This window comes from Aristolochia californica, unplaced genomic scaffold (assembly GCF_029961685.1).
Source record: "Aristolochia californica isolate CCGP_79_NKW_82.1479 unplaced genomic scaffold, dmAriCali1.0.hap1 SCAF_14, whole genome shotgun sequence".
NCBI classification, from domain to species: domain Eukaryota; kingdom Viridiplantae; phylum Streptophyta; class Magnoliopsida; order Piperales; family Aristolochiaceae; genus Aristolochia; species Aristolochia californica.
Window position 1 is genome coordinate 653,532 of NW_027181815.1, and position 13,571 is coordinate 667,102.

Below are 13,571 nucleotides of genomic sequence, written 5' to 3' on the forward strand. Positions count from 1 at the left end.
CAAATGGTTGTTTCAGGATGTTGAGTTGCTGGTAGTGATTTAGTTTACTTTTTTAAGTTTCCCATTGGCAAGGGAAGTTTTGCCAACACTACATGTCAAATAGATTTCGCAGAGGAGAAGAAAGAAAGAGAGAAAAGGCGAGACAAAAGGCAACACCTCGTTAACAATTAGCTTTCGCCTTGCTTGGATATGTCCGACTTTAATTAATCTGTTGCATAACGCTATCAGGGAATATAAGCCTAGAGTAAATATATATCTAAGACTTCCACATCTGTTCTCTGTGATAACATCTTTAGACCTGAAAAAACTTCACGCACGTATCCGACACTATCGTTTCTCAAGTACAAATCTTCTTCATCTGTTTTCAAACTTCTTCAGTCTTGACCAGAGCACTAAGTAGCAGCTTCATCTTTGCACTGCATTGAAAGTGAAAGTAATACTGAAAGTCCTGTAAGCTTTACTAGAGCTTCTGTTCTACGCATACTGAGCAATGGTGAGAAGTGCTCGGATGCTCTTGCATGAATACTGCATAAGGCGACAGATCCTGGAGCAAACTTGGGTTCTTGACCATTGCCGCCGCTCAGGGGGCCTGGACATGTCCGCTGAATGGGATTCCAACATCCATAATGAACAAGGAAGACCGAAATAGATTAATAGAGATTAACATTTTACATGGTGTTTCTGACCACTCGTAAATTGCTCTTTACAAAAACCGGATAGAAAAACCTGCATCACTTTTCATGATATCCACGCCAGTAAAGCCAAGATCAGAGTCAGACTCTGGATCATTATAATCACCCCACCCTCTTGGGGAAGCCTCATCTTGCAAATCTTTTGAGGATGGAACTCTCAACTCACTGACAGGAACAGGTAAAGGATCTTCATTGAGATACCTATCCTGAAGCAGTTCCATCGCAGTAGCCCTGTTCATGGGATCATAGCAAACGAGTCTATTCACAAGTCCTATTTCAGATGCAGATCCATTTGGCAGACATGGTTCCAACCCAAGAGGGTTTTCAACCTTGTTAAAGAAAATCTTGCCATAGTCTGGAAGTTTTGAACAACCTGGCCATGTTTCTTCATCTATGTTGCCTAACACATTGATTATCCTCCCAATTTGATCAATGTCCGAATTTCCAGGGAAGAGAGGCTGTAGACTGAAAAGCTCTGCAAAAACGCAACCTAAAGACCAGAGGTCTATCTCTTGCCCATAATTTGTGGATCCATACAGTAGCTCTGGGGCCCTGAACCATCGTGTACCAACACACGAAGTGAATGCTCCAGATTTGTCTTCTTTCTCTTCCTCTGCATCATAAGAATAACAAGAGGTCTTGAAAAGGTCCTCCTCCACATCACTTGTGGTGCAGGTAGCCAGGCAAGATGCATCGCCGTCTTGATAATTTGTTTCTTTTTCTGTTTCATCCACAAATTTGTGAACCTTGAACTGTTCTATCTCTTTTAGATAGCTTTCTTCCTGAATACTTGACCCCATGAGTTCAACAGTTATATTTTCAGAACCTTCAGGGCATGAATTTCCTGCCTCTTGGATAACTTCTAGGTGTTGAGTCATGGTTATTTGGTTTTGAGGGTCCTCCTCAAGCAAGCTATTTTCTGCGGCAGGAAATGGAGGTTCCGGAAGAAGTATCCTCGACTGGGAAGAGAAAAGCAAACCATATCACACTCACATGGAGGCCAAAATACATTAACTTGAAGATTATCTAATGTGTTTCGGTAGACAATGAACAGCAGAAATATGAAAACCCAGTAAAACTGTATAGATATAAAAAAGGAATGACACAATCATCATCAGAGTAAATGAAAAGGATGTGGCTTCTCAAATCATATGAAGCATCTAAAGGGACAAAAAGCCCAACAATACATGATATTTAAGCAATGAGTTCAATTGAGACAAATGAGTAGTGAAACCAAACAGCATATTTCCTATAAGATTACTAAAGTGCCAATTGTCAATTTCCAACATAAAAGGTGTGAACAGTCTAAGCAATTCTCCTCCAAGTGATATTATTTGGCCATGGGTATTAATAACATTGACAGACCTTGAAATAGACCTGAGATGTACACAAGGGAATGGGGATGACAGGTGCTATGAGGACAAAATTAGCATCATAAAAAGGTCATAAGAACTTCTAAATGAATTGTTAAAAAAACAGCATGATTTCTACTCAGGCATTAGGCTCTGACAAGCTCCAACAGAAGCACTTAGTCCACACCAAAGGACCCGTTACAAGATGTATTTGGCAGTTGATAACTTCATTTACTTGGTCTTCATCATGACTCTACAAAGGCAAGTGACATCAACGGGGCACATAATCATATCAGTTCCCAAGAGTTTCGATTTGAGTGCATGGATCCCAAATTCTTCTATTCCTGCAAACCGAAATATGCACAAAATCTGAGTTTCTCCATGACCTAGAGGACTTGTTTTGTTGACTTCACCTTGGAACCTAATAATGCATCTTAGTAGGAGCTACCAATCTTCTTTGCTTGGAAATTGAAAATTTTGCACTTCGCTTCTACATGGTTGAATAGAGCATCAAATGGGAATAGGGTCCTCATCTGTCCCTCCTTATGCTCACTATCAAAGGGTGTTGTATTAGGCAAACGAAAGCAGATGGTTGTGCCCAGTTTTTGCGCGTGAACTCATGTTCAAGCCACACCCAAAACATTGTGAGCAAAAAGCTCCAGAGTTGATTTGATGACCTACCATCTGTCATCATAACGAAGCTTCCCTAGTCTCTTCTCGGATTCCCGATTCATAACACTTGTTTATCTTATCCATCCATCTAAACTAATGGTTTATTAGCTAAAGTCTTCAGAGTTTTATAAATTCATCTCATTTCGACATTCAATAGGACGAAATTAATCACTTCACAAACAGATAAACAATCATACGCTAATGAATTCCAACTCTGCCACCGTACGCCGTCCAGAAACCACAAAAGAAAGAACCAAATTGATTCATCAGCGCGCAGAAACTATAAAAAAATTCAAATAAGAAACTCGGTTGTCAACATACGAATCGTACCTGCCCAAAATCCGCCAATTTGAGTACGCCGCCGGCAGAAATCAAAAGATTCGACGGCTTCAAATCCCTGTGCACAATATAATTCCGGTGGCACGCGTCCACCCCTTGCAAAATCTGAATCATCCACCTCTTAATCTCCCCGACGGAAATCCCACCCTCCCGGTTCTTCTTGGCATCATGTATCACAGATGCGAGATCGGTTTCAAGAAACTCGAGTACGAGGACGGCGTCTTCATCCTCCCGCCAAAAGTACTCGTAAAGAGTGATGATGTTAGGAGAATTTTGAAGGATTTGGAGAGCCTCAATTTCCCTGAAGGCACTCTGGTAGTCGTGGATCTCCTTGAGGGCGACGGTAAGGCCATCGGAGAGCCTCCGAGCTCTGTAGACATCAGCGTAAGCGCCGGAACCCACCCGGTCGAGGATTTCGTATTTGGTGGTGATTTCCCGGCGGGTGTAGATGCTCCAGCTGCGAGACGGCGGAGGGCTCTCATCCATGGCGCAATCTTCTTTCGACACTTATTCATCCATCAAACCACCATTAATGATCGCTGAGAGAAAAAATAGGGGTTACTGATTCGAGCAAATACACGGGACGAAGTGGATAAGCTCCAGCGTGTTAGTAATTGCGCCGATGTACTCCGCTGGAATGTTTTGGCCACAAAGTCAATTTAGACGATCGGCCTCAGCGTTGAATCCTATTAATGGGTTGGACAACTCGGAGTAGGGACGACTCAGAGGTCGCTTCAAGCCGAACCGGCTTAGTTTGATTCGGTATCTCTAGCTTGAGCCGACCGAATCCACGTTCGGCTTGTTAACGAGTTGAATTGGGAGCAGAGGAGAAGGGAACGGGAGCCTCCGCAGCCGTCCCCCCGACAACGGAGATGATTTTACACGTGCGAGATCATAAAGTAAAAAAAAAAAAAAATCCTTAAACTCTCCTTCCTCACCGCTCTTGAAGAAATTGAAAATATATTTTAGTAGAAATAAGTCTTTAGGGACTATTAGTGTCTCATATATTTTTTTAATTAAAATTTATTATTAAAAACAAATCATATAATTTTCTAAGTAAGATTTTTTTGCCAAGATGGGCTAGAAAACCGTATAAAAAAATTTTGGAATAAATATTTGACAGTTGATGCTGTAATACTTTTAGCATGAGGCAATTTTTATTGCAATTTTGTGTTTGATATTTTATTTGATTAAAAAAGTATCGATAAGTATAGTAATATATTGGATTAATTATTAATTTTTATTTATTTCCCTATAATAGGTAATAAGAGGTTCATTTAACTTTTTTAAGAAAATTTTAAAATATTTCTTGTAATTTTATAATAAGTCACTAATAGTAATAAGATTTTATTTAAAATTTTTTTTGGAAATATGTATCATAGGAAAAACATTTCTAGTTTTGCATAGAATATAAGTTTCAACTAGGGGCACTAAGGAGGCCATAGTAAATTTATGACCATATTCAAAAATTACAAAACAAGTTAGACAACATTTGGTGTAAAAAAAATTAATATTGGTGCGTTTAATCCATTATTGAAATTCAATCCTGAACCTCCCCTATCATTATTTTTTTAAATATATGTATAATTTTATATATGATTTATTTGACATATATTTTATATAGAGTATTAAATGTAGGTTAAGCTCGAACTTGGGTAAAGCTCGAGCTCAAACTCAGTTAAAATTATCAGGCTTGAGTTTAATTACAATTTTAGGTTCGAGGCTAGGGTCTGTTTGAGCTCGAGTTCAAAATATTTAAATCAAACTCGGCTTAAACAAAGTTCGGACTCGGCTGGATTCGATGCCACCTTTATGCTCAATTTTAAGTAGAGGTCATTCTTAATTTTATGTAAAATGTATGCATAATTTTATATACAATTTATTTGACATATATTTTTTGAAAAGTTTTAAATGTATGTTGAAGAGATCGAGTTCGGCTTGAACTTGGTTAAAATTATTAGGTTCAAGCTCGAGTTCAAAATATTTAAATCAAGTTCGGCTCGAACATAGGCAGGTTCAGGCTCGGCTCGATGCCACCCCTAGAAGATGATGATGTGGAGCCCATACGTTCCGGTTCGACTCGGTAAAAAGGTTTAGGATTGAACCGGAATTCAGCCCGAGATCAAACTAGAGTTTCCTACAACTCAGTTCTTTAAAACCTGAACTGGTTTTCCTCGTGTCTGGGTTGGATTCAAGGCGAGTTAGAAGGGTGGTTTTCCCCCAAAAAAACGAGGCAGCGAATTCGACCCTCCCCCTTCAAAACCGAGTTGATCCGGACGAGTCTCGCCGAGTCGGAAAACCATGGATCTAAACGGATGCGTAATAAGAGCAGTCGGAATGCCGCGAGCTCAATCAGCGGCAACTCGACCGTATCTCGACCGTATCGTGTGTGAGACAGAGAGTGAAAATTATTCTGTTTTCCTCTACTTTCTTGTTATGCAATTGACGCTGCTCAAACAACGAAAACCCACTTTCCTGTCTCTCCACTCTCGAGCTATTAAGCTCCCGTCTCTATCGTTTTGCTATTCTGAAACCCAATCCAAGTTGCTGAAAGATAGACGGGTAAGCTATTTAGTGTTCCCTCTTTAAAGGAAGAAGAATGAATTTAAACATAGATGACATGTCTCGTCTAAGGGTCTTCTCTAACGTGTCTGTAACCCCTTATCCCCTTAAATTTATATTTACTCACGCTTTCGACAGCAAAAGTTGATGGCTTTCGATATGTTGGTTTTGACTTCCTATTTTTTTTTTTTTTTTTTGGGGGGGGGGGGGATGATCTGGGGAAGTGTGTTAGAATTACATACGGACCAGAGCCTTAGCATCTCTTCATTGTTATTAGAATTGGAAACAACATGACTACTGGTGCATAACATGCATTCAGCTCTTAGTTTGTCTATATTTCAAGAGCAAAGTCATTTCTTTGTGTTACGGGTTTTTTAGTCTCTGTTTCTACTATGTTGATTTCTTTTTCGGTTGTGCTCTGCTTTAACTTTGTTAATCTTTTTGTATCTTCTGTAATCTGCTGTTCCTGGGCCTCCCCCTCTCTCTGGAAGGCTCATTGTAACCTTTCTTCCTCTCTATAAAATTGCTTTGGAATTTAAAAAAAATAAAAAATAAAAAAGGCTTGCATGATGTGAATGTGCTCTTTTTGAACCTTTCAAGTTTCTATTTGACTGAAGATATCAGATATTACTGACCCCATCAGGCAACAAATTGATGTATATAGATTTACAATCTATCTACCAAGTCAGTATGTGCTCTGAATCTCCTGCACTGGTTGACTGTTCCATCGCCGTCAGGACATTTGTGATTAATGGATAAAGGAGGAGCTTGGAATTGTATTTTTTTTTTATCAACAAATTGGATAACAGATTAAAAAGTAGTCCAAGTTTTTAACTAAGTCATTGACATTTTTTAGTTGGGTTAGTACACTATGAAAATTTTATCCAGATTTGCCGTTACTATTGTATCTCTTAATGAAAGTTCCATTAATTTGGCTGGTCATTATAATCATAGAACATAAGCATTTAGTTGTTTTCATGGTTTTGTTAATTTGGATAGTTAACAAACATGGGTCTTTGTAGATCTCTTTGTACTAGCTTTGGAAACTTTCATGTTTTGGCATCACATGCGGAAGCTAGACGGATAAGAGCCGTGCTTTGTATTGATGTTGAAAAAATCTTATATATGATTGTAATAGGGCATGTTTGTTGGTTTGTCTTACCTTTAGATCATTTCTTTGTGTCCGGTTTCCCTTGTGTCTGAGCTGGATTCAAGGCGAGTTGGAAGGGATTTCCCCGAAAAACGAGGGAGCAAATCCAACCCTCACCCTTCAAAACCGAGTTGATCCGGACGAGTCTCACCCAGTCGGAAAACCATGGGCCGGAATGCTGCAAGAGCAATCTGTGGCAACTCGACCGTATCGTGTGGTTATGCAATTGACGAAAACCCACTTTCCTGTCTCTCCACTCTCGAGCTATTAAGTTTGCATCTCTCTCGTTTTGCTATTCTGAAACCCAATCCAAGTTGCTAAAAGATAGACGGGTAAGCTATTTAGAACATAAGCATTTAGTTGTTTTCATGGTTTTGTTAATTTGGATAGTTAACAAACATGGATCTTTGTAGATCTCTTTGTACTAGCTTTGGAGACTTCCCTGTTTTGGCATCACATGCGGAAGCTAGACGGATAAGAGCTGTGCTTTGTATTGATGTTGAAAAAATCTTATATATGATTGTAATAGGGCATGTTTGTGGTTTGTCTTACCTTTAGTGTGCCTTTACTTTGCTTGTTTCTGAAATCTCATGGTGTTTTACATGTGCTCTTACATATTTTGTTGTTTGTTTCACTCACTTTCTCTTGTAAAGATCTTTTCCTTTTATCTAGATGTTACTTCATTGGAAAGATCTTTTCTGTACTTGCTTTTATGGTTGCATTGTATGGCTCTCCTACTATAGGAAAATATATATAAAAAGAATTATGGTTCATTCGTATAAAAAGAGATTGATGACATCAGTTCTGGTATAAATAATAAATAAAAGAGAGTTTTTTCTTGTATTCATCATTTTCATATAAGGGTGATAAGTTGAGGTGTTTAAAAATAGTAACTTTTGTGCATATGCAATTTTCTAATACTCAAATTTTCACCATTTTCTAGTAAAAGGCATTAACTGCTACTGGGAAAAACAAAACAAATTCCAGGTCCGTTTCTTAATAAGGCACCAACATTTTCCAACTTGTAATTTTCCTAGGAAGTCTTAGTAAGGAAACTTGTTTCTACCCTTTCCCAGGGTATAACATTCCAGCCAGGGTCAGTGGCTTGGCCTTAATGTTATTTAGTTTTGTAATTTTCGTTGGTAAAATCTAGTGTAATGGTGGATAGATGTTTCATAAGATCTCTTTGCTAGATCATGATTTTTTTCAGCAGATGTTTTAGCTCACCCCTCAAAATGATGCATAAATCTAACTGCATTAGGTTATTAGATCCTATTAAGCAGTGAAAAATTCTTGGCCACCTCTTCAGCAATCAATATTTTTTTTACTCAAACCATTTGACTGACAATTTATTTAAATCTTTGCAGTTTCAAAGAGGCATCTGAATAAATTCCTGAATGGAGGGAGATGCTGATGCACTAAAGAAGGTTCAGACCGTAGAAGCGCGTGCTAGAAATATTAGTCACAATGTTCGTTGTACTGAATGTGGCAGCCAGTCCATTGAAGATTCGCAAGCAGACGTTGCTGTTCTTCTCAGAAAAGTGCATACCTCTTTCTTTTCTTACTGTATAAACTACTGCTTGCAATTTTTTTGTTGCCCTGTTTTAATAGGTGTCTCCAGAAAACATTTGGAATTAAAGTCTTTTTCTGATAAAAAAAATGAATCAGGTGAAGTTGATTTGCTCATATCTCTGACTTACAATTCTGTTTAAAACATTGAGTCAAGAGTGATTGAGATGAAATGGGAAAGTTATCTGTTGCTTTGGCATTTTAAATAGTTTCAGTTCTGAATATTACAAAATAGTAGGCATAGTGTGAAGTTCATTGAATTGGTTTGAGGATAGACTCGTAAAATGAAATCTAAAAACATTAACTTGGTGACTGGCTCCTTCAACTTTTAAATTGGTTATTTATTACTCTTTGTTATTTTCTGAGATTGGCTTAAATTCAAACTCCTGAAAAAGTGTAAAACAAAAATCTGAGTGGAAACTGATGTTTGTCCTTATCTTTGTCCAGACGGTTATCATTTCTAGTTGAGCCAACAAGAACCTAATTCAATTTTTTATTACAGCCCAAACTTGTAACAACTGGTTAAAGCTTCTTGGAATGGTCAATTTATCAGAATAAAATTGGCAAGTAGGGTTTAGGTATAAGGGTTTTAACAAGAAAAAAGAAACTTTGCTTCATATATTATGGGGGCTAGGCATAAGGAGTCTTTTACACTATGTGTATATTTGTGGGTATTAAATGTGTATAATATACTCGTTGAGTAGCTTGCGTAGCTCTAAAATGAGAGTAGTTGCATTTCTCTTTGTCTCTATGTATGTTTGGCTGTATTATATTTATATATAGGGTCTTTCTGTCTTTTTTGTTTCCTTTTTGCATTTACACAGTTGATTCGTGATGAGATTCGGGCTGGCAAATCTGATAAAGAGATCTTTAAAAAGCTTGAGGAGGATTTTGGAGAAACTGTGCTTTATACCCCTCATTTTGATCTCCAGACAGCAGCCATTTGGTTATCACCGGTGAGTTTCTCGAATTCAATTTGATACATTAACTATAGCATTGTTTCTTTAATCCATGACAAATGGCTATTCGAAAGACAATAATCAGTGGCAAGTATAACTATTGTTAAATACAAAAGCTTCTGTGCCAAAATTTTCATTTATTAGTGGAAACGCCACTGTCAGGGAAAGGTGCTATTCTGTTGTTGGCTGGGTCTGTATGTGCAAAGATAACTTCAGAACGTTTAAGATATAATAAGTAGTTGGGGTAAGTAGGGTTGCATTGAAAGTGGCTGGACTCATAGGAACCAGCAATAATCACTGAAGCAAGTATTCTTACTAAAAAGAAAGAGTCTCTAGAAATGTGAAAATGGACAATCAAGGTTCTTAATTTGCTCTCTTCTGGTAGAGATTGGAAACTCTCTTGACTATCTTCGTTTTCAATGCAGTTCTTTGTTGCAGGGACTGCAGCTGGTGTATGGGCTTACCGACGGCATAAATTGAGGACAAATGTGCACATCATGGCATTGAACCTTGTTAGAGGTGTACCTTTGACCCCAAAAGAGAAGCAAACCATGCTTGACCTTCTAACCCCTCCTCAGCCACAAAGGAGGACATGGTGGGGCATGTGACTTCCTTACTGTTCTGTGGTCTATCCGTAGCTTAAATTCATTTGACTTGTTTTTTTTATCTTTTCTCTTTTCATTCATATTCCTCGTTTCAGTAATGTGGATAACTAGCAAGGTCCAGTCTCCGGCTTTTTGGCAAATTTGAACATATTATACATTGTTGGTCCGAATTCGAATTTGATCTGTTAGAAATTTGTCTTGTCGAAAGAGTTCTGTTTCTTTCTGGTTTGTCTCCTTTTTTGTTTCCCTCTTGTAATCAAAATCTCCAGAGCGTTTAGTAACCTTCAAATTTATAATCTTAAAACCAATTGCTACAGAATGCCAAATTCATTTCCACATAATTTGTCAAACAAGTTACTGCTACTGCGAACTAATTTATACTGAAATAAGATTTTTGACCTTCAGCTGACACAGCAGCATATATTTAGATGCTGCCTCCATAATCATTTTGATCCACACTTCATTCTCTCCTTTGTTCTTTTGACACCTATTTGCACATTGGAACGGATGACTCTTGCATCAATGGTAAATTTTCAATACATAATCTTGTTTTCTTTGAAGATTTGTCTGACAGAAATATGAAAAATTAAAGACACATTAAGCTCAAACCCAGTAAGAAGTGCAAAAAAGAAAGGATACAGGGGCAAGAGAACGAATAATTCCCTCCACCCACAAAAAATTTCTTACTACACTGTTACAAGGGAGCTGAATAAACACAAAAGAGGTCACTGGGATGCTACATAACAAAGATATCGTCTCGGACTGAGTGCCTACGCAGTGCAGCCGCTTCCACACATGACATTACTGTATAGAAGAAGAGATCAGTTAGCAACCAAGAAGATGGCTCCAGGAGAACAGGGTGAAATAGAGTAAATGGGCAGTACTGAAGTGAAAATCTAATAGCAAAATCAGAGGTTGCAACTTTGTAGGCACAGATTTTCTTGATGGAATCAGTTAAAACTCATATTCCACAACCTTAAGACAAATCGGTTTCAAAATCAACTATCATTACACGAAATGAATTTAACCACTTACATAATGGAGCAGCCAGAACTCCTTTTTTTCTCTGCCATCTCTTTCCTACGAGGAGGTTGAAGCACAACCTTGATTGCAGTATCAAACACAGCTTTGATGTTCTATCAAGCAAAATGAAAAAACCGTCAGGAAATGTAAGCTAGACCTGAAACTTCTAACACAAAAGACAAGCACCAACTGAAGGATTTCTTCCTGCTTTTTTCTCATTTTTGTGTTTTGAGCAAAATGGGACTTCCTTTTTCACATTTATAACTTCTAAATAGTAAACCTTAGAGACAGAAGCTTCCAGAGCCAACCTGCTGAGTTTTAGAGCTGCACTCTATATAGGCTGCAGCACCAATTTGTTTCCTAAGCTCCTCTCCCTGAATTTTTTCATTTAATACACAGATACTCCCAATGAGTTCAGCTCGTTCAATGTAGAAGACAACTTGATTTCAAAAGACAAAAAAGACAATGCCTACTTGAGCTGATGTTATTGCACCAGAACGTATATGATCAGCAAGATATCCTTTGTCATCCCGAAGATCTGAAATAATGAGAATGTCATCCAAACTAGTAAAACGAGTTAAACAACATTAACCCAAAAATAGACAGCAAACTTAATCTGTCAGATTTTCTTCAACGCACCTAACTTAGTCCCAACAAGAACAATTGGAACATTGGGCGCAAAACGACGAAGTTCAGGCATCCACTGATCAACAAGACCAGAAATAAAATCACAGTCAATAAAATGCTGAATGCAGTTAGCCATTAAAGCATTTGAACATACATCTCAAGCCACATCGCTGGGTTTCCTGAACCTATTTATTATGCTCAGCAGAGCATGCGAAATAGAGAAAGAGAGAGAGAGAGAGAGGGAGAGAGAAGAGTGGTTTTTGTGTACCTTCTTGAGAACATTCTCGTAGCTTGCTCTGCTGAGCAGAGAGAAAGCCAGAACAAACACATCTGCCCCCCTGTAGCTGAGCGGCCTTAACCTGCTGTAGTCTTCTTGGCCTATACATTTGGAAAAGGATAAGAAAGTATTAAGAGACAAATACAGATTGTTTTGCCTGGAAAAGGAAACATGAACAGAATAACTCCCGAATGAGCACTATCATGGTCTTATTAAACGAAGATAATAGTACCTGCCGTGTCCCAGAGCCCCAGGTTGACAATGCTTCCATCAACAGCGACATTAGCACTGAAGTTGTCAAAAACAGTGGGTACATAGTCCTGCCAGGGGAAATAGTCAGAGGGAAGTCATTCGGAGCTGCAGCTCACTCGAAGAGGAAAACGAGTGAGGGAAGAAGTTCGGAAGTCTGAACGCGAGTGTTGGGGAAAAAAATACGAAAAAGTCTGACGATAACATAGCATCAATATCACATCTTTGCCGGAAATACTGGAAAAACATCACAACAAGCAATACAATACCTGAACGCATTACTCTCCCTTCAAGGAAAACATCCAAACACGGCCGGGTTTTAAAATCCAAAACAGATTTCAAATCCAAACCATAAGAAAACAAAATCGAGTCAAAGCACAAATTTTCTTTAGAAATTACTCAACAAATCCAGGTCCTAGACCACAAAACGAGCAATGTAAAGAGACACAGTAGAAAAACTCACAGTGGGGAACTTGTTGCTGGTATAACAGATGAGCATGCAGGTCTTCCCAACAGCTCCATCTCCGACTGTGACACATTTAATGAACTTCGAAGCATTCATTTTTCTTAGCTAACGCCTTGCCCAGAGAACCTGAATCTTCTGGAATGAAAAGCAGGACAACCCCAGTGCCGATTCAAGAACAACAGCGAGAAACGAAAGAGAACCACAGCACAAGAAGAAGTGAAAGAACTGAGACAGGACAGATATAATAGATATCTGTCTTGGGGATCAAGGCATAAAAAAATTAAAAAAGGAGCGAGGAAGAGGGAGAGAGAGAGAGAGACAGAGAAAGAGATCAGAGGGGAGCAGAAGATGCTACAGTCAAACAGTCTTCCTGCACTTGCATCCCTCTCAGTAAATTTCAAATCCAACAGAAATTTTTTCGAAATGCCGAAAGTATGATGTATGGGTCCCACTTCACGTCAAACGGCTCTCTCGGGCTTTCACAAATTCCACAAAATCACATCAAAGGTTCCACGTGTCCGTTCTCGCCTTGTAATGACCATAATACCCCCATTAATTTAATCGTAGCATCTTGCACGAGGCCAGTCAGGGGCAACATCGTGTCCGGAGCGAAGAGATACGGGGGTAACTTAGTCTTTCCATATTTCAAGATCGCCGATTAAAGAGGGGTCGGCTGCTCGCTCCGGTTCGAAATTCCAAATCGTCAAAAACTCGACGACTTCTCAAAAGATTCGACCAACTTCGACGCCAAAGCTTCCACAGGAAGATCCACTTTGGAACATTTAAAGTTTTCGGAGAGAGAATTTGGGCCCACAATAAGAGGACCTATTATGATCCCAACCGTTGATCAATTGGGCCCATCAGACAATTCAGCCAAGCGACGACAATATAAGTGTAAAACAGAGAGCCGAAAATAATAACAGAGATTGAACGAATGGTTTTCCGATGAGTTTATTCTTCTCCGTTAGGAGGCTATTTATAATACATTACAAGTTGATTTTATGATCAATTTAGATCCTAAAATCAAGG

The 13,571-nt window shown here is 38.6% G+C and overlaps 3 protein-coding genes across 4 annotated transcripts; 1 reads left to right on the forward strand and 2 right to left on the reverse strand.

Annotated features, from left to right (window-relative positions):
* Positions 1 to 190: 190 nt before the first annotated feature.
* On the reverse strand, positions 191 to 3,693 carry LOC137950107 (cyclin-dependent kinase F-1). The gene is made up of 2 exons (XM_068796489.1): positions 3,047 to 3,693; positions 191 to 1,651 (listed from the first exon to the last, which is right to left on the reverse strand). The coding sequence occupies exons 1-2, from the start codon at positions 3,539 to 3,541 to the stop codon at positions 704 to 706; spliced, it is 1,443 nt and encodes a 480-aa protein (XP_068652590.1). The 5' UTR covers positions 3,542 to 3,693; the 3' UTR covers positions 191 to 703.
* A 1,730-nt stretch (positions 3,694 to 5,423) lies between these two features.
* On the forward strand, positions 5,424 to 10,101 carry LOC137950788 (cytochrome c-type biogenesis CcmH-like mitochondrial protein). 2 transcript variants are annotated; one of them, XM_068797407.1, is made up of 4 exons: positions 5,424 to 5,617; positions 8,135 to 8,308; positions 9,161 to 9,292; positions 9,721 to 10,101. In XM_068797407.1, the coding sequence occupies exons 2-4, from the start codon at positions 8,165 to 8,167 to the stop codon at positions 9,901 to 9,903; spliced, it is 459 nt and encodes a 152-aa protein (XP_068653508.1). In that variant the 5' UTR covers positions 5,424 to 5,617; positions 8,135 to 8,164; the 3' UTR covers positions 9,904 to 10,101. The 2 variants fall into 2 exon arrangements, with proteins under 2 accessions (XP_068653508.1, XP_068653509.1); XM_068797408.1 differs by lacking the exon at positions 5,424 to 5,617 and adding an exon at positions 7,089 to 7,099.
* Positions 10,102 to 10,479: 378 nt separating this feature from the next.
* On the reverse strand, positions 10,480 to 12,884 carry LOC137949666 (rac-like GTP-binding protein ARAC7). The gene is made up of 8 exons (XM_068795789.1): positions 12,540 to 12,884; positions 12,060 to 12,147; positions 11,819 to 11,928; positions 11,563 to 11,626; positions 11,397 to 11,461; positions 11,232 to 11,297; positions 10,936 to 11,036; positions 10,480 to 10,704 (listed from the first exon to the last, which is right to left on the reverse strand). The coding sequence occupies exons 1-8, from the start codon at positions 12,636 to 12,638 to the stop codon at positions 10,671 to 10,673; spliced, it is 627 nt and encodes a 208-aa protein (XP_068651890.1). The 5' UTR covers positions 12,639 to 12,884; the 3' UTR covers positions 10,480 to 10,670.
* Positions 12,885 to 13,571: the final 687 nt, after the last annotated feature.